We start from the raw sequence: 18,774 nt of genomic DNA, 5'->3' as shown, positions 1-18,774 counted from the left end.
CTGCAGGGGGCACAGGTTCAGGAACTAAGATCCGGTGCATGCTGCACAGCATGGCCAATAAATAGATAGATAGACAGAGAGAGAAATAAAGAGGAGTTACTATGTAAAGGACAGATATGCTCCAAAAAACTCCAAAATCCTGTACTGCATAGGCTGTTGCAGAAAATTACAAAATGTTGGAACTAGAAGAGCCCTTAGAAACCATCAAATCTAGACCTTTGATTTCACAAGGGATGAAACTGAAGTACAAGTTGAGTGACTTGCCGAATGTCACTTAGTCAGTGCTCAGTAAATATTTGTTGAATTGTTGAATGGAAGACAATTATTTCTGAAGAACTTAATTTCTGAAGATTTTTAACAGAGAATAGTCTGTGCAAATTTTTGAGGTCAGAAGTACCTTTGAGAGATTGGAAATGGATTTTATGATAAATTATTATTTTATGACTAATATCTTGGCAGTTCATCTTCCCTTAGTTGTCTGTTTTCACCCAAATGGGAAAACTCAGTAAGAGCAGCAGTCTTGACCCCTGGCCTTCCAGTGGAGTCTCCCACGAATGATGGACAATTAGAAGCAGGCAAAACAGACACTTGCTGCTGATCTAAAATAAAAGACACCAATTCAGTGGAGAAGCTGTTGATCTCAATTGTTAAACCTCAGCCATTGTTCACAATCTGGCACAGAGTTAATCCCTTAAGAAAAGGATGAAAAAAATGCCATTCAGCACAACATAGTTTGTCATCGCATGCATAATGCAGACTTTCCAATTAGAATGCTATAATTTGGAAACTTTCTTCACAGACTGATGAGAGAGCAATTATTTTAAAGAAGGGAAAACTCAGTCCACTGGGTTTGCCTCAAGTCACTTCTGACTCAAGTCGCAAAGACAAGAGTTTTGAAAACATATTCGCTATTGAATTTTGTATCAAAACACCAGCAAGGAGAGCAATTAGTTGCTGTAAACTGAACCCCAGTAATCAATGGTATGCAGCCAGCCAGAGCACTTATGGAAGATGTAAGCAAAATCACATCTGCTAATCAATTTTAAAAAGCCCAGCTCTTCACTGCTTTTCAGGGAAATTCCACAATGAGAATAAGGGAGATGGAGGAGACGGTATTTAATATCACCAGGCATTTCATGTAGTGCTCATTAGGTGGAGGGGTTTGTGGCTGCAGCTAAACACAGGCTTGATCTGCATCAGTAGATCTTGGCTCGCAGCTTCCTTTATTCAGCCCCTTTTGAAAATGGCTTCTGATGTGTGGGTGGGGGGATGTTGGGTATGTTTAAGGAGCTACTCTCAATTAACGTCAGAGGGAGTGTGTCTGTCCTGGGCCAGCTCACTGGGCAGACCTTTTCTGGCAGATTACAAATCGGAAATGTTGCTGTGTTGTTGCAGGTGCAAAGATAGGGGAACAGACTTTGCTGGCAGGGAAAGAAGTGAAGGGAATTGGTGGGCTTTACAGTTGTGCCTTATTAGAACAAAATTTCTCTCCATGGGCAAAAAAGAGATTGAGCCAATTTTTCCTTTAGTGTCCTTAAGCTGTGCTTGCTTTTTTTTCAGTTGAATCAACAGAGGGGTTTTCATTCCTGGCTAAGCCTACATTCCAAGCAAATATGCATCCTAGCACATAAATTAGAATCCCTTTTATATAGAGAACAAACTAGTGGCTACCAGTGGGGGGAAGGGGAGGGGGAGGGGCAATATAGGGATAGAGGATTTTAAAATGGTTATTATGGGATTATATGAAATTATGTGTGTGAAATTTTTGAAAATTGTAGAGCACTATAGAACTTGAAGAATCTTTCATTCAATTTTTAAAAAAGAATCTCTCTTAAAAACTCCTATGTGTAGGTGAGTCTGAGCCCTTGCTTGACAACCTGAGATCCATCAGTGTCCCTTTTCCACTCAGGAGTCGCCCTGACCCCGCATTTCTAGCCCCCAGGGACTCTTAATAGAGGAATAAAGAGGAGATGTCTCAACTGGTATGTGCACTTGGCTGCTGTTCAGAAAAAAGAATTTAGGCCAGGAGAAATTATTGAGGTAAAGATTGATAGAATAGGCTAATAAAAATTACTATCTTCAGCATGCAAACTGTGATAGGCAGTGGATTAATATCCTTTAAATGTAAAGGGCATCTTGTAAGTCATTAACAAAAGGATAAATATAAGTAGAAAATGGGTAAAATGTTCAAGTTCAATGATAAGTAAAAAACTGCAAATTAAAATAATGAGAGATATTTCATCTGTCAAATTGGCAGTATTTTTAAAGATAATATACAATATTGGTGATGATGCACAGAACAGGCATTTTTATACACTGCTGGTAGTGTGAGTGTAAATTGGTGCAGACTGTCGTTGCGGGTGAGGGGACAGGTGTGCAGCTGTTCTATAATACATACCAAGGCCTCATAAGCCCTGCTCCAGGAGTTTCACTTCCAGCGACTTTCAAAGGCAATGACCATAGATTTAGCTTAAGAATGCTCATAACAGAGGTTTCATAACAGTGCAATATTATCAACTACCTAAATGTCCAACAATAAGAGACTAATTAAGTAAATTATGGGACATCCACACAGTGAAATCCTATGAAACCAGTACATATGATGAGGAAGAATATTTGATGATACAAAAAAAAGATATTAATAATAGGTCATTAAGCAAAGAAGCAGTTTGCACCATGTGTATGTGTTTACAAAATTACTGGAATTACAAGTGATCTTCATTTTACCTTGAAAGAAATTGGAGGACTTTATAGAATAAGTTACTGTAACTTTTTCCATGAAACATTTTTCCATGAAATATTTCAAGATCTGGTTAGATTTTATCCCAAAAGGGACTGATTATTTTCATTTGGATACACTGGTAGAAGCACTAACTCATGATTATCCAGAAGGATGTGGATTATGATAAACCTGGCTCTCCATAAATAATCCAAAATTCCATTGGGAAACAGCCTCAATGACATCTCCCAATAAGCCTGTTACCAGGGCTGTTCAGTAAAGAGAATGGTTAATTATTTTGAAGGTTTTTTATCCTGGTTTTAATCTACTCTGGCAGAGTTATGAATGATTTCAGCCCAGAACATATATGGAACACAGGCTATAAACAGAGCCCACGTTTGGAGTAGAAGTTTTTAAAAACAGAGAGATCAACGATCTTTCTAAAAGGTTTATATTCATTCTGAGAGCCAAACATAGAAGCAAAAATTACATTTTAAAAAGTTACTAAGTATAAATTCATATAGGCTAACTGCATACAAGTGCTGAGAGACTAGACTAATATTTGAGGAAATGACTAATGAGGGAAATGATTCACTTTCTTATCACGCACAATGGTATAATCTAAAAGTAGAATTATTGGACACTAAAAACAATAGGGTGGGTTCTTGTCTGATTGATTCAGAGTACTTTGCGAGGTTAAATACTTAGGTGAGTTCAAGAGAATCAGTAACATGTACAGTATTACACATCTGTTTATGCTTTCCAAAATTTTTTAACAGTTTTCTCTACTTAAAAGATGAATTCTAGCCTATTAAGTAGTGTGTACTATCATTGATAGCAAACAAAATTACAATTGAAAATAAGGAACTAAAGGGAAAGCAGAACACAGTGGCATTTCTAATCCTTAGTAATAGCTTTAGAGGTGACACTAAAATGAACTTGTGTGAAGGACTGTCATTGATTGTAATTGCAGGATTAAGGAGAAATAATACAAACTACTTTTGTAGAGTGATAGGTTATAGGTTGTAAACTATGACCCAGATACATAACCTGGGAGTAGAGGAAACGTTTGACAGCAGAGAACAGAAAGGGGCTTTGGTCAGGACACCAGGTTGGAACCCTCACTGAGTTTAGATAAATTACTTAACAGCTTTAAGCCTCACTTTCACCATATATAATTTGATGAGAATAATAATGCTTGCTAAGAGGACTTTTGGAAAGATTTAATAAGTTACATGGAGCTTTTAGCATAGGGCCTGGTACACGGTAAGCATTAAAGAAATGTTGGCCATTATAATAATAATGATCATTGTTGTTATTGTTACAAATGATCTACTGATATTCGCTCAGCAAATATTCATTGAGTGTAGGCTCTGTGTGAGAGTCTATGCCAAATCCTGCGTGTGGAAAAACCAGTAAGACATAGACACTGTCTTCAGGGAGCTCACTCTGTTCTAGCTGGTGGAGGAAACAAATGTGCATGCCCAACTGTAAAGCAATAAGATAGATATCTTGTATGGGAAGGACTTTTGAGGCTGAAATTATAGAAAACAATGATCTCTCACCACAGTGGCACTGTCAGAAGCAAAAGACTGGACTGTGGTCTGCTCCCATATTATAATATTTAGATTCTTTTTTTATTCTATTTTTAAAATTCAGGAATGACACACATACAGTGCACAAGCCTTTTGTGAATAGCTTGATGAATATTTACACATGTATATACCCATGTAACTTCCACTAGATCAAAATTAGCCCATTTCCAGCATCCTAGAAGGTTCCCTCACCCTTTCCCAATCATTCCCTCCCCCAGAGGTAACTACCATTCTGACTCCTGTCACCATAGATAAATCTTGTCTCTTTTGAGTTTCAAGTAAATAAAATCATATATTCAATACTTTGGTTCTTATCTGAGCTGAAAAGGGGGATAAGAAGAACAGGACCAATATAATCAATTTCTAAGAAATAAAAAGTTTTACTGAAGAATGTATGTTTGCCTGTATCTCCCAATCAGGCAGTCTTAACGAAAGTTGTGCAGAAAGTCTGGTCAGAATGAGAAGGAGCCTGAAACATGTTTAAGGTCATTGGGGCATATTAGTAACTGCCACTTAGAATACAAATTAGAAAGCACAGATTTCCCCATGAACAGTGGTCTCAAGGGTGTTACCTTTGTTCAGCCCAGCCAAAGAGATGAGATCTGGAAGAATCAGGAAGGAGGATTTGGGGACATCCCCCTGATAAGCCAATCAGAAGATCTTTGCCCCTTGGGGGACAGAGGCTGTCTGGGGTTGGGTGACTTGTGAAATAAATTTTTAAAGAAACAAGCCTCTCACTGCAGGCAGACTCCACCTTCTCCCAGCATGCTTTCGTTGAGGATTCACTTTCTTTCTTTACTCCTGGAAGTGTGTGGGCAAAGAAGACAGGTTGGAAGGCTAGAATAGACACAGATCCCCTCACACACACAGCCTAAGGAAAGAGCCAGGTGGAGCATTCACAGCATTCTTATGTTTTCCTTCTGTTCAGGTTACTACTGTGGGACTGTGACGATCGGAGCTATAGCTACTACGTCGAAGTTTCCACCAACCAGCAGCAGTGGACCATGGTAGCCGACAGAACTAAAGTCACCTGCAAGTAAGTTACATCCTTCAGGAATTTATGCCACTTTAAAAGACAGTCTTTCCACTGGATTCAGAAGGTTCCAATGAAGATTCAGGGAGTCACCAAATTATATTCTTATTTGGAGGTTAAAACATTCTGATGATTCTTTACTTCAGTTTTGACTATTAAGTACTTGGATGAGAATTTCCTTTATATGACCAAAGAAGCATTTCTTATTTTGTGGTTTTAACTTAACTTTTAAAAATGGCATGTATCTGAGCAGGGAAAAGAAAGATACTTTCCACATGCAGCCCTCTCTCAGGCCCTCCCCCCACATCCCATACTACCCCTTCGGAACTTCTTTCTTCCTTAGTGATTTTTGCTGATGCAATACACACTTTAGTAGTATTCTGAGACTCTCACCTATTCCCCACCCTCATATCATTCTCAGGTTTACCTTTAAATATTTATTTCATCTCCATGTTAGTTACACTGTTACCTAAACTAAGGAAAGTCTGTATCTTAGGTCTCCTGTGGGAAACAGAAACATTTCATGCATTTGGCATTGGGGCTCTGTTTGACCTTACCTGGTTATGGGTGAAGCCAGGCAGAAGGATTCTGAGTTCTGACCAGCTTAGAATCATGCTAAGAATGAATGTAACCACCACTCAGATTGAAATTAGCACATCTGCAGCATCGTAGAAGGTTCCCTCATACCTTTTCCCAGTCACTGCCTGAAAAGAGTTCAGTGCCTTTTTGTGTAGAGCCAGATACTGTGGGAGGTAAGATAAAGCAAATAGCTGAGATTTCTTTTTTTTATTTTAATTGAGATATAATTCCCATACCATAGAATTCACCCTTTTAAACTCTACAATTTAGTCATTTTTAGTATGTCCAGAGTTGTGCCATCATCATGACTATCTACTGTTCCAAAACATTTTCACCACCCTTAAAAGAAACCTCCCTCCCATTAGCAGTCTCCCCATTTCCCTCCAGAGCCCACAGCCCCAGCACCCAGTAATCTGCTTTCTGTTGCTATGGATTTACATATTCTGGACGTTTCATATAAATGGATTCGTATAGTATGTGACCTTTTGCCTCAGCCTCCTTTCACTTAGTATAATGTTTTCAGAGTTCATTCATGTTATAGCATGTATCAGTACTTCATTTCCTTTTTATGACTGAATAGTATTCCATAATATAGGAGTATATATAGCACATTTTGTTTATCCATTTATCAGCTGATGAACATTTGAATTGTTTCTACTTTTTGGCTATTATGAGTATTGCTGCTATGAACATTCCTGTACAAGTTTTTGTGTGAACATATGTTTTCAGTTCTTTTGTATATATACCTATGAGTGGAATTGTTGAGTCTTATAGTAATTCTATGTTTAAGTTTTTGAGGAACTGACAAACTTGTCCACAACAGTTGTACCATTTTGCATTCCTACCAGCAGTGTTACAAGGTTTCAATTTATCCACATTCTTGCCAGTACTTGTTATTTTCTATATTTTTGTTCATAGCCATCCTAGTGGGAGTGAAGTGGCATCTCATAGTGGTTTTGATTTGCATTTTCCTGATGGCTAATGATGTTGAACATCTTTTCAAGATTTCATAATAGCATTAATGATGGCTTGTTTGATGCAATGTCTGACATCCTCACCATTATTATTATAGTAATTTTATAGCATGTTTGTATTGGTTAGGGTAACATTTGCTGCTGTAACAAATAGTGGCTTCAATATGTCAGTGGCTTAACACAATAGTCTACTTCTCAGTCATGAGTATTCCTGGTTGTCAAGTGGCTCTTCACAGATGATTGAGGAACCCAGGTGTCTTCCTTCTTGTGGTTCTGCCATCATCTAGGGCCTCATCAGCATCATTTGCATCTAGCTGATAGATAGGGAAAGAGCAGAGAGAAGGTAAACCTGGATCTGAACAGCCTTGGCCTGGGTATAGTAAACATCACCTCCACTTGCATTCCACTGGGGAGAACTAGTCAGTTGCCACGCTAGATGCTAGTAGGACTAGGAAACGTAGTCAGCTCCTGGCTGGGCAGCCACTTCTCAGTGGATCACAGATCTTGTAGCCATCTCTACCATACCATAAGAAAACTAACAATTATTTAGTAACTAGTATTCCTTTACGTACATGTATTTTATCTTATTCTGTCCTGAATACAAAACACCTTGTGTGGGATATTGTCCTCATTTTATAAAAGAGAGAATGAAGGGCTCTTTCTCTGGTAGCACATTCCCTCCTAGACCCCAAAGCATTGCTAAACCAAGGTGGATGATGAAAACTGGAAGATAAAGTGATTCACTTATTTCCAGGCTCCCAGAACCCTTTTTATACACTAGGAAGGCCTTCAAGGCCCATGAACAACCACCCATTTATCTTTCCAGAGTCATTGCTTATTGGGTATACAGCTCACAAACCAGACCCTCTCTTCCTCATCTGTTACACATCTCACTGGTTACCATCACCCATATCCTGTCATTTTATGAGTTATAAATTGGATTCCTCATCTCTTTTATGTCCCTCTGTTGAAGGTGTTATACAATTGGGTTTTCAACAAGAACTGGTTGAGTAGCTACTGACAAGGTACATATCATAATGATTTTATATTTATTTAAATGGGTTTTTCTTGATTCAAAAACCCATTCACTCATTAGATCCTCTCCCAGTAGCCTTGCATTAAGTCATCAGCATCTTTTCTTTTCCTCTTTTTAATTTTTTGTTTCCATTAGTTGGTGGGTTTCAATAATATAAGTGTTTTTAATCTTGTATGTGAGCACTTAGATACTATAGCAGTAAGTGTTTTACAAATTAATAAATAACATATTAGAAGAACAAGAGTAGTAGCAAGAAGGCGAGTGCCTATTAATCCTCTAGGAATCAATGGAGCCAGAGGTTATGATTTAATGTTCATAGACATAACCTGAATCTATTGTGCCTCCCATTTTTGAGTTAGTTCTTAGAAGATGTATTGGTTGGCCAACAAGTTCGTTCGTGTTTTCCTGTAACATCTTATGGAAGATATGTAAATGATAAAAGAAGAAAGCTTTTCCTTTTGAACGAATGTACTCCAGAGCAGTCCTCAAGAGAGGATCCTTTTAGCTTCAAGTACTGTAGCCTGTTTTTTAGTGAAGTTTAGTATGCAAGTCATGTTATAAATGAAATTCTATAGGACCATTAGAAATCAATAGTCCTGCCTCTTGATAGCCTTCTACCTAGTCAAGAAATCAGAGGACAGATTTTTGCTGTCCTCTGAAAAAGACCTAGGGAGTGAGATTCTCCAATGTCTTCCTATAAATTCCTGCTCCCGGGTTAGGATAATTTCCTTTTTTGGCCTGCTACAGTTGGAGCTTTCAGGATAAAGGCCTATTTTCTATCATAGATAATCCTGTTTTGGTATTGACTGATTTGGGGTTTTTCCCAGCTTATTGAGATGTAGTTGATATATAACATTGTATAAGGTTAGAGTGTACAACACAATGATTTGGTATATGTATATATTGGGAAATGATCACCACAGCAAGTTTACCATCCATCACCTCACCTAGTTATAATTTTATTTCTTATGGTGAGAACTTTTAAGATCTACTCTCTTAGTAACTTTGAAATATACAAATATACAGTTAACTGTAGTCACCGTGTTGTACATTACACCCCCAGAACTTATTTATCTTATAATAGGAAGTGTGTACCTTTTAACCACCTTCTCCCATTTCCCTCACCCCGCCCCCCCAGCACCTGGCAGCCATCAGTCTGTTCTGTTTCTATGAGTTTGTTTGTTTAGATTTCACATATAATTGAGATCATACAATATTTGTCTTTCTCTGTCTGAGTTAATTCACTTAGCATAATGCCCTCAAGGTTTATGTATGTTTTCACAAATGTATCAGCTGATTTTATAAAATTACTTTTTGTTCTCTTTTTCCACATAATCTATTCCTGTACCTTTTAACCTTATTTCACTTTTTTTCGAAAATAATTTATTTTTGGCTGCGTTGGGTCTTTGTTGCTGTGTGCAGGCTTTCTGTAGTTGCGGCGAGTGGGGGCTACTCTTCATTGCAGTGCACGGGCTTCTCATTGCGGTGGCTTCTCTTGTTGCGGAATATGGGCTCTAGGCATGTGGGCTTCAGTAGTTGTGGCACACGGGCTTAGTTGCTCCACAGCATGTGAGATCTTCTTGGACCAGGGCTCGAACCCGTGTCCCCTACATTGGCAGGTGGATTCTTAACCACTGCGCAACCAGGGAAGTCCCTTATTTCACTTTTTAATCGTTGATTCCTTTTCTCTACTGTTTTCTAAATTGCTGAACCCTAAATCTGTGTCATTACAGTGAAATACTAACATCAGTTTTTCTTTTTTTATTATAAATGTAAAACATGCCCATGGAAAGTTATTTTCAACAGTCCAAAAAGATGTAAGTGAAAAGTAAATTTTTACCCTCCCATCTTCTGTTTCATTCCTCAGAAGTAACTACTTTTGACTTTTTTTTTAGTTTTTATAATTTCTCAATTATAAATAATATTTTTATATCTATTTATCAACTTAACTAACTCCTTGGTATAAAAATAAATGAGGAATTTAGCTCACTTAACCACTCCTCATTTTTTGTTAGTTATGTTTTTCTTTTTAGTTCTACTATTACTTACCTTTTAAAATTAAACAATGTACTTAAACCTCTGTTTTTTGATCCATCAATTGTGGATAGTGTATCTTGACTCCCTGCTATGTTAGTAAAGAAATTACTACCCCTACATTTCCCTCTGTCTCTCCCCATCTGTTAGCTGTCCCACCTCATTGACATTGTGAAGATTTCTGACATTATTTTCTGTTTTTTTGATTTATTTAAATCTTCCATGTGTTCACTATAAACTGATCCTGAAAAGGGAAAGCCACTAAGAACTCATTATAATATTATGATTATATAAACATTGCTCCCTACAGATCTAGTAATTCATTGGTTCTGTAGTGAGGGAAATGGTGTTCAACGTCACTGAACTTGTGTCCCTCTTGGAAGAATTGTACTGTGTTCAGATCACAGATTCGATTTTCTTACAAGTGCTCAGAAGTATTCCACAAATGATAAATAACTAGCTTCATATTAGCCAGCTTTTTGTTTTCCTGGAGTCCCTAATTGCCTCTTTTTCCTGTTACAGAAGTTCTGAAGCATACTTTTGTTCACTGGTTAATTTTCTTCCCCTTTTTTTATATTGACGTATAGTTGATGTACACTATTACATACGTTACAGGTGTACAATATAGTGATTCACAATTTTTAAAGATTATACTCTATTTGTAGTTATAAAATATTGGCTATATTCCCTGTGTTGTACAGTATATCCTTGCAGCTTATCTTATAGATAATAGTTTGTACCTCTTAGTTCCCTACCCCTGTATGGTCCCTCCTCCCCTCCCCACTGGTAATGACTAGTTTGTTCTCTGTATCTTTTTTTATTATTATTATTTTAAAAAAATTTTTTTTTTTTTTTGGCTGCGTTGGGTCTTTGTTGCTACACACGGGCTTTCTCTAGTTGTGGTGAGCGGGGACTATTCTGTTGCAGTGCACGGGCTTCTCACTGAGGTGGCTTCTCTTGTTGCGGAGCATGGGCTCTAGGTGCCCGGGCTTTAGTAGTTGCAGCACACAGCCCTAGAGTGTCCAGGCTTCAGTAGTTGTGGCATGTGGACTCAGTAGTTGTGGCGCATGGGCTTAGTTGCTCCACGGCATGTGGGATCTTCCCAGACCAGGGATCAAACCCGTGTCCCCTGTACTGGCAGGAGGATTCTTAACCACTGTGCACCAGAGAAGTTCCTCTTTTCTGTATTTTTGAGTCTGTTTTTTTTCTTTCACTAGTTTGTTGTATTTTTTAGATTCCACATATAAGTAATATCTTATGGTATTTGTCTTTCTCTGTCTGACGTATTTCACTTAGCATGATATCCTCCAAGTCCATCCATGTTGTTGCAAATGGTGACATTTCATTCTTTTTTATGGCTGAGTAGTACTCAGTTGTGTGTGTGTGTGTGTGTGTGTGTGTGTGTGTGTGTCACAGCTTCTTTATCCATTCTTCTGTTGATGGACACTTAGGTTGCTTCCATATCTTGGCAATTATAAATAATGCTGCTATTATTTATAATAATAGCATTGGGGTGCATGTATCATTTCAAATTAGTGGCTTTGTTTTTTTCGGATATATACCCAGGAGTGGAATTGCTGTGTCACATGGTAGTTCTATCTTTAGTCTTTTGAGAAACCTCCATATTGTTTTCCACAGTGGCTGCAGCAGTTTACATCCCATCATTGGTTAATTTTTGAACAGGCTGCTTCCTAGGCCTGCTCTACAGCTGTGATCTTTTTGTAGAATGTGGGTAAAGGGGTAATAAAACCCTTTTTCCTGTGCAGGAGATATTGTCCTTTGGCCCAGTTACCTTTCTAGATCTCTTCCCTTGAAAATCTGATTGAAGTGGAATGTCAGCTGGGTTATTAGGCAACATTGCCTATGATAAAAGTCACCCCTGATTGGTCAATTGCATCTGGCTGAGAGGACTTTTAATATCTGGTTGGAAGTCATAGCTTTGGGTTTCCTGAGTGTGATGACTTGTGACTACACATGTCCCTCATGAAAGTTCTGGGATCTGTGTTTATGGAACTATTACAAGAGATATTATTTTCAATTTGAAATATAAGGCTTCTAGGCCAGAGAGGCCCACACCTGCCCAGAGTAAGTCTTATACACTCACCTGAGCTGTGTCACTTGCATGCCAGCAGGAATGACTCCTGTACATTTGTATAGACTGCTACAAGGATTCCCCCTAAGGAGGAATACCTGCTGCTACCCTGGTGGCACACTGTCTTTTCTCTTCTCTCTCCTGGGTGAATTTGAAGCCAAATATGACTTGATTGGGTCTTAGTTAAGAAGATCCCTTATGAGCATTGCACAGAGTAAATCTATAGGTAATTTCTTCAGAAAGGGTATGTGGAAGGCAAATTTTCAGAATACTTGCATACCTGAATCATAGTTTAACTGGGTATAGAGTTCAGTTCCTTCAGAATTTTGAAAGCTTGGATTTATTGCCATCTATCATCTAATGTTGCTTATGAGAAATCTGATATAATCAGATTCTTATTCTTTGTAGTAATTTATTTTTCCCTATAGAAGCCTTTAGGATCTTCTCTTCATCCTTGGAGGTCTTAAATTTCACAATGGTATGGCTGGATGTGGGTGGTTTTTCTTCCATCCTGCTCAGTTTGTTATTATATGGAAATCTGCCCAATTCCCCTTAGATTTATGAATAATGTTTCATCCACCTACCATTTTCTAGAAATTCAACAAAATCTTGATTTGCTAATAGCCTTCTTTTGAGTTTGCAACACTATTATGAAGGTGTCTCCTTTGTACTTCTTTGATGTCACCTCACTGGTTTCCAGGAAGGGAGCAAGGTAAATGTGCCTATAATGTTGGCCATCTTGAACTTGCAGTCCCAGAAGCTCTACTGCATGAGCTGTTGATACTCCCCAGTGACCCCACACCCTTTCCCTTTCCTTCCTTGTGCCTGGCTGCATTTCTCCTCTGTTATGCAGCTGTCTTGTTTCCTGCCAGCATGTGCTCCTTACATATTGACCTCCTTCATGTTCATTTTTTAACTGCTTCTTCACTGTGTCTTGGTTCCATTGACTAATAATTCTGTCTGCCAAAGTGTTAGTGATGTAGGCCATCATCTGTCCAAAACTGTGCCCCCTTGGCAAACATTTTGGCAAATATAAAAAATTAGATATAAAAAATTGGGTAATACTGAAGATTTTCTTTTTCCATTTGAGATTTCTGTGGTCCTAATCTGGAACTACCTAGTGTCTCTAGATTTTAGGCTGATTTTCTTACAGACTGTCCATCTGCCTGCCAGATATACTAACCAGATTTCCTTTTGAGTAAGTTTTCTTCCCTAGCCTAAGTGGTCATTAAAATGATGTTGTCAAGAGTTTTTAGGGAATTCCCTGGCAGTCCAGTGGTTAGGATTCTGAGTTCTCACTGCCAAGGGCCCAGGTTCAGTCCCTGGTTAGGGAACTAAAATCCCATGGCCAAGAAAAACCAAAAAAACAAAAGAAACAGAGTTTTTAATAACTTAAGAAAATACTTATACAATTAAACAGGATACAAAATTATAGAATTATAATCACAAGTGGGGAAAAAAAAAAAAACAATGGAAGAAGAAAGCCAGAAGGAAATATGCCAAAATGTTAATAATGGTTGACTTTGTATAATATTGGGATTAGGGAAATTATTTCTAGTTTCCTACATTTTTGACCAATTTACATGCACTTCTTTTAAAATCAAAAGGAAAACTTTATTTGAAAAAGATTTTTTTTTTCTAGCTGCTGCCATAAATGTCTTGTAGAGATTTGTCCTTGACATTATTTGAGTAGCATATGCTGGCAGAGTGGCATGGTTTATATACTGTCAGCAATAAATTAAAGAAATTAAATAAGTGCTGTACATAGCAATATCCTAGAAGCTTTTCAGAACCTTGAAGCCACTTACCCTAAGCACAAGTGCTTCCCTGAAAAGGACACCTGAGCCACATTTTCCTTATGCTTCTCCCCTTGGGCCTGTCAGAGCCCAGTTCTCCAAGAGTACTTCTTCCTTTCGTCTTTCCCCAGGACTTCAGAAGTCCATTTCCACTTGGGTTTTCCCCACTCAGAGGGGCCTGGCCTACTTGAGACCGTAGAACACTACCTTGGATCAGGCAATTTCTATAGCATCCTAACTTTAGAAAGTTTCTCCCCTGGGCCTTCCCTGAGAAGCACTTTGACAGTCTCTGTGTCACCTGGAAAGGCCTCTGTAAGGACAGCTCGTCTGCTCCCTGTACTTCAGCCTGACATTGTTCCTATCTGAGAAGCAGTGTGTCCCCTTTGCTGAAGTGTGTCATTTAGTCCTGGGGAGGGGCAACATTCTGTTCTGCGGTCTGTTTCTATTTATTCACTAGGAATCTTAGAATGAGAAGTCATGTTTCTTTCTCTAAGTGCTGCAGTAGTTGAGGACAGTGGGATAAATTAAAGGTGGAGAGTCACAGCCTCAGTAAACTCTGTCAAAGTGTAGCAAGATTGAAAAATGGGACATTTAAACCTAGACTATTTACCTTGCTGCATCTTCTTTGCCATTGTTAGTGATAAAGTTGAAAAAACTTCCTTTCTACCAGCTTTGTTTCTTGGGCTGGCACTTAACAAAACGAAAATCTTGGGTTGGTTCCAGGAGGTCACTTCTAATCATGTGACCTGGGGTTGTGTGTAGAGGGCTTGGGGTCACTAATGTGACGCAATAGAAAGAAAGTGGGATTTAATGGAGAAAATAACTTCACCATTGAGACCGCTGATGAGAAGAAGTTCCTGTTTCAGTGTCAAGTTTTAGTTTCCAGGATGGGATTGGAGATCTTGGCTGTTGTATAGGTCCTGTATTGAAATATTACCATTTTTCGTGAGTCTACCGTGGTAATGGGTGGCTGCCCTCCTCAGATCCCCTTCCCTGAGCAGTTGGAGGAGCGTGCTTGCTGCTCCTTCTTGAAGCGTGAGCCAGTTAATGGGCTCTGGTTATGTAACTGTCACTTTTAAAATGTTCGATGGAGATTTTATTTTTCTCTTTTCATACTTAATTCCATTTTTCTACACAGCATTTGACAGCAATGAAAAAAGCTAGTCATGTTCTTTCCTGTGTTTTTTTTTTTTAAAGGGCAAATATTGGTGTTAATTTTGTCAAGAGTTTTAGAACTTGAATGATAGAGAAACATGTATCTGTAAGAGGAATGGCAAAAAAAATGAAAAAGAATAACAGAATTCAGATAAAACACAGAGGATAAGTCTGGTACTAGGCAGACCCCTGTGTTAATGATGAGGTATCCGAGCCTGCCCTGTGGAAGGCATCTACTGTTAGACCAGAGTTGGAAACACTTGTTAATCATACTTTTGTTTATGGGGTTATGAAGTAGCTGGAGTAGATGAATATTTTGGAATAAAAAACATCAAAAGGGAGTCAGTCACTTATCCCTGCATGTCTAGAGAAGGGATTTACCTTTTGTATTGCAGAAACTTTTTAAGGAAAAGTTTACCCCTGTGTTGGAAGCCACATGGAAAGTAGATTTTGATGCTAAGTATATGAACTGAGTTGTAAGTTTAGAGCTATCAGCAGGTTCTGTGGACCACCAGTGGAGAGGCTTCTCCTCACCCAGAACATTTGAAAGGTGACGGCTCTGGAAGGAAATGAAGTCCCCTTGGATAGCTAATGATCAGGAGAGAAAAGCTGAAAGCTCTTTTCCCTCTTCCTTGCTTAACCCAGGAGCCATGTTATTCTGTGAGTATAATAATTTTTCCATGCCTATTATTAAAAAAAAAAAAATGAGGCATGCCTCAATAAAACTCTCTCAGTGCGCTGTGAGTACACTTAAAATGTACATAGTCAGAAAGATTTTTCCTTTTTATGGAAATAGCTTTCATATTAATATTATAGTCCAGATGGCAAACATAAGTCAAGACCACCTAGTCCAGCTACCATCATCTGTCTCCTCTATCCTCTGCTCTGCTAACTGACCCCTCGACATTCTCTCTGTACCCTCCCTCAAGTTTACCTCACTGTAGCCAGAGTGGCATTTTTCAAGCACAACTCTTGTACTATATCTGCTTAGAACCCTCAACTGGCTTCCCATTGCTTTCTGGATAAAGACCATGATTCTTCATGTGGCCTAGAGGGCCTACACAACCTGCCCCCCTCCTGCTTCTCCAGACTTATTCTGCGTCACCCTCCCTGTGCTCCCCATGTTCACATAAGCCTAGCTTCCTCTCATATCCCACCACATGTAATACGCTGTCCTCCCACAGAGCCTTTGCACGTGCCATGGCCTCTCTCTGGAGCCCACACCTCTACCCTTTGTCTGGTTAACCCTTATTATGCTTTTGTTCTCAGCTCAAGTCCACTTTCTCAGGAAGTCTGCCCTGACCACCTGTGGCAACCATTGTTTGTTAGTCCCTCTCAGAGAAGCGAGCTTCTTTCCTTTGCAGCTGATACTACAGTTTGCGCTGACACTTTGCTTAGCAAGGTTATTAAATTACTGTTGTTCTTCCCCTGTAGAATGTAAGCACCATCAGAGCAGGGATTTGGTCTGTTTCACTCGCTCTTAGCCATGGTCGCCTAGCAAGGACCTAACACTTGTATTGTTTGAATGAATGAATGGATGAGTGCTACCACTCTGTCTCCAATCATGCATGCATGTTGGTTTCTTTTGTCCTGCTTCTGTCTGGAGCTCTTGTCATCACAGGGCTCAGTCAGGACCTCTGTCCATCCCAGCTCAGATGCTGTCACATAGAACAAGGAAGAGTTTGTGGGAGAAAATAAAAGTTGCTTGTTGCCCTGATAATGTAGTCCTTGTAGACTAGAAACGTGTCTTCCCAGCATCCTGTTATTAATCCATTATTGATCTGTCATCCTTGATTCATTTATAGCCTTATTCCACAGCTTCAGTTATTGCCAGAGTTTAGTTTTCTCTGGTCTCCACCATTTATCCTTGCCCCTCAAGTTAATGACTTAGATCCCCCAGTAACAGTTTATCACTTGAGATTGGTTACTGGCTGGAAGTCCATTACTTTTATTTTTAAACACTCACAGAGAGAATAAAGTTTTTCTTTATGGAGAAGCTGAGTGCTTTAAAAACTGTTTGCCAGCTGTGCCCCTTTTACTTTGGAAATTGATTTGATTTAAAATCCCAAATTTGAAAGGTTAATATGTCTCAATTGTTTCTCTGGATTTTCAGAGTAAAAGGTTAAAAAAGAAAAAAAGAGAAAGCTGGCCTTAATCTCTGAGGAGGAACTCTAAACCACTTGGTAAGGCACTCCATGTGCCTCTCCCAGCAGGGTTAGAGTTTGTTCCACAGAACAGATCTCACTATGGAATCCTGGAGCTCTGGGTCCCTCCCATGGTTTTAGGATGGCTTTCAGAGAGTCCAGAGAGGTGCTTGGGAGGCATCCGCCCCCCCTTACCATGACCAACCCTTGATTAACCCCTTCCCTGAGATAGGCATTGCCAATAATGCAATGCAGTCTTCCCCCTCCCCTGAGCCTCTAGTCAGAGTCACATAACCCTGAGCAGGCAAGCAAACTGAGCACCTAAAGACACCAGAATAACAGTTGTCATAGAAATCCATCTATTAAAATGAGTGTTCAGCATGTGATATGCAAAAAAAGGAAAGCAGAGCCTAGTTGTTGTTGGTCAGTGAACAAACACAGCAGGAAGGAAAGTCAGTGTAGTTTTGACCATATCTTCTTAGAATGACCTGCCTCAGTTTGTCCTGGGTTGGAATAAGAAGTGCTGTCTTGGTAATCATGCTACGATTAACGCTGACTCAGCTGAATCCCAGAGTGCTAAGAGGCTGGTGTTTTCTTCCTAGGTTAAAAAAAAGAAAGGGGGGGAAAGTGTTCCTGTGAATTCAGGTGTCCAGCATGCACATAGAATTAATTTTTAAAGCTAAAAGGGCACTCTTTACTATCTGATTTATTTTCTTGGCTTCAGATGTCTTTTCCATTCATATTTTCTATTAAATGTTGGCCCCTTCTAGAATGGCTTCTCAAACTCAGTTTTCCTAAAACTAGGCTCATCATCATTTTTCCCCATAAAGCAGCCCCTCTCTTGATGTCCCTGCTCATGTTGGTGGTAGTACAACTTCTCCAGGGCATCTCTTACCCCTTTAATTCTTTCTTCTTTGCCTTCCACAGCCAGTCAAGTACCATGTCTTTTGTTTAACACCATGTCTTCCTTTATTTCTATTCCCTTTGTTGCCTCCATCTTAATTCAGACCTTCATACCTCTCTCCTGGAATATTATAGTGGCCTTGAGTGGACTTCCCTCGATCTATACTCTGCATCCGTTGCTGTTGCGGTGTCTGGAACACTGTTGCTGGGTTTGTCTGGCTGTGATTCCTTATTCCCCTGTACAGGCACCTCCAGTGCCTGAGAAAAGCCTCAGATCCTTGCCTGGGTCATCTTCTATTTCTGTATGACCAGCTTTCCCCAAACTTCTTATTTTCAAATATTCTGTCCTGCTGTTAGACCTCATGCCCAGATTTCAAATATATAATTACCATATCTCTCTGACTCTTGCCCAACTTTCTAACCTTTATCTCGTTATTTCTGTCTTTACAGGTATCCTACTTAACTTTCAGTCTGGTCCAATTACTATTGCCAAGTAAGTCAGTGTTTCAGATCAGCTAATTATCTTTATTTCCACTGGCTGATCTTCATGTCTCTACCCATCCTCTGTTCCCTTCAAGACCCAGCTAGAAATGCTCTGTGAGTTCTTCCTTGATCTTTCTCCTCCCAAATGCAAGTAACTGCTCCATTAGCTGAATGCCCACTGTAACTTGTTTACATCTAAGTTGATAACATTCACTGTTTCTTAGATCTGTT

At 39.2% G+C, this 18,774-nt stretch overlaps 1 protein-coding gene across 3 annotated transcripts in view; it reads left to right on the top strand.

Moving 5' to 3' along the window:
• The window catches only part of BTBD9 (BTB domain containing 9), a 419,768-nt gene that overhangs the window by 337,965 nt on the left and 63,029 nt on the right, over positions 1-18,774 (top strand). For all 3 annotated transcript variants that reach the window (XM_059077216.2, XM_067006126.1, XM_067006127.1), the window contains one exon: positions 5,243-5,350. In XM_059077216.2, coding sequence (XP_058933199.1) covers positions 5,243-5,350 — 108 coding nt within the window. The remainder of the gene's footprint in view (positions 1-5,242; positions 5,351-18,774) is intronic.

Source organism: Kogia breviceps, chromosome 10 (assembly GCF_026419965.1).
Source record: "Kogia breviceps isolate mKogBre1 chromosome 10, mKogBre1 haplotype 1, whole genome shotgun sequence".
Lineage (NCBI taxonomy): Eukaryota > Metazoa > Chordata > Mammalia > Artiodactyla > Physeteridae > Kogia > Kogia breviceps.
Note: the sequence above shows the minus strand (reverse complement) of the source record. Positions and strands in the feature narration are given on the sequence as shown.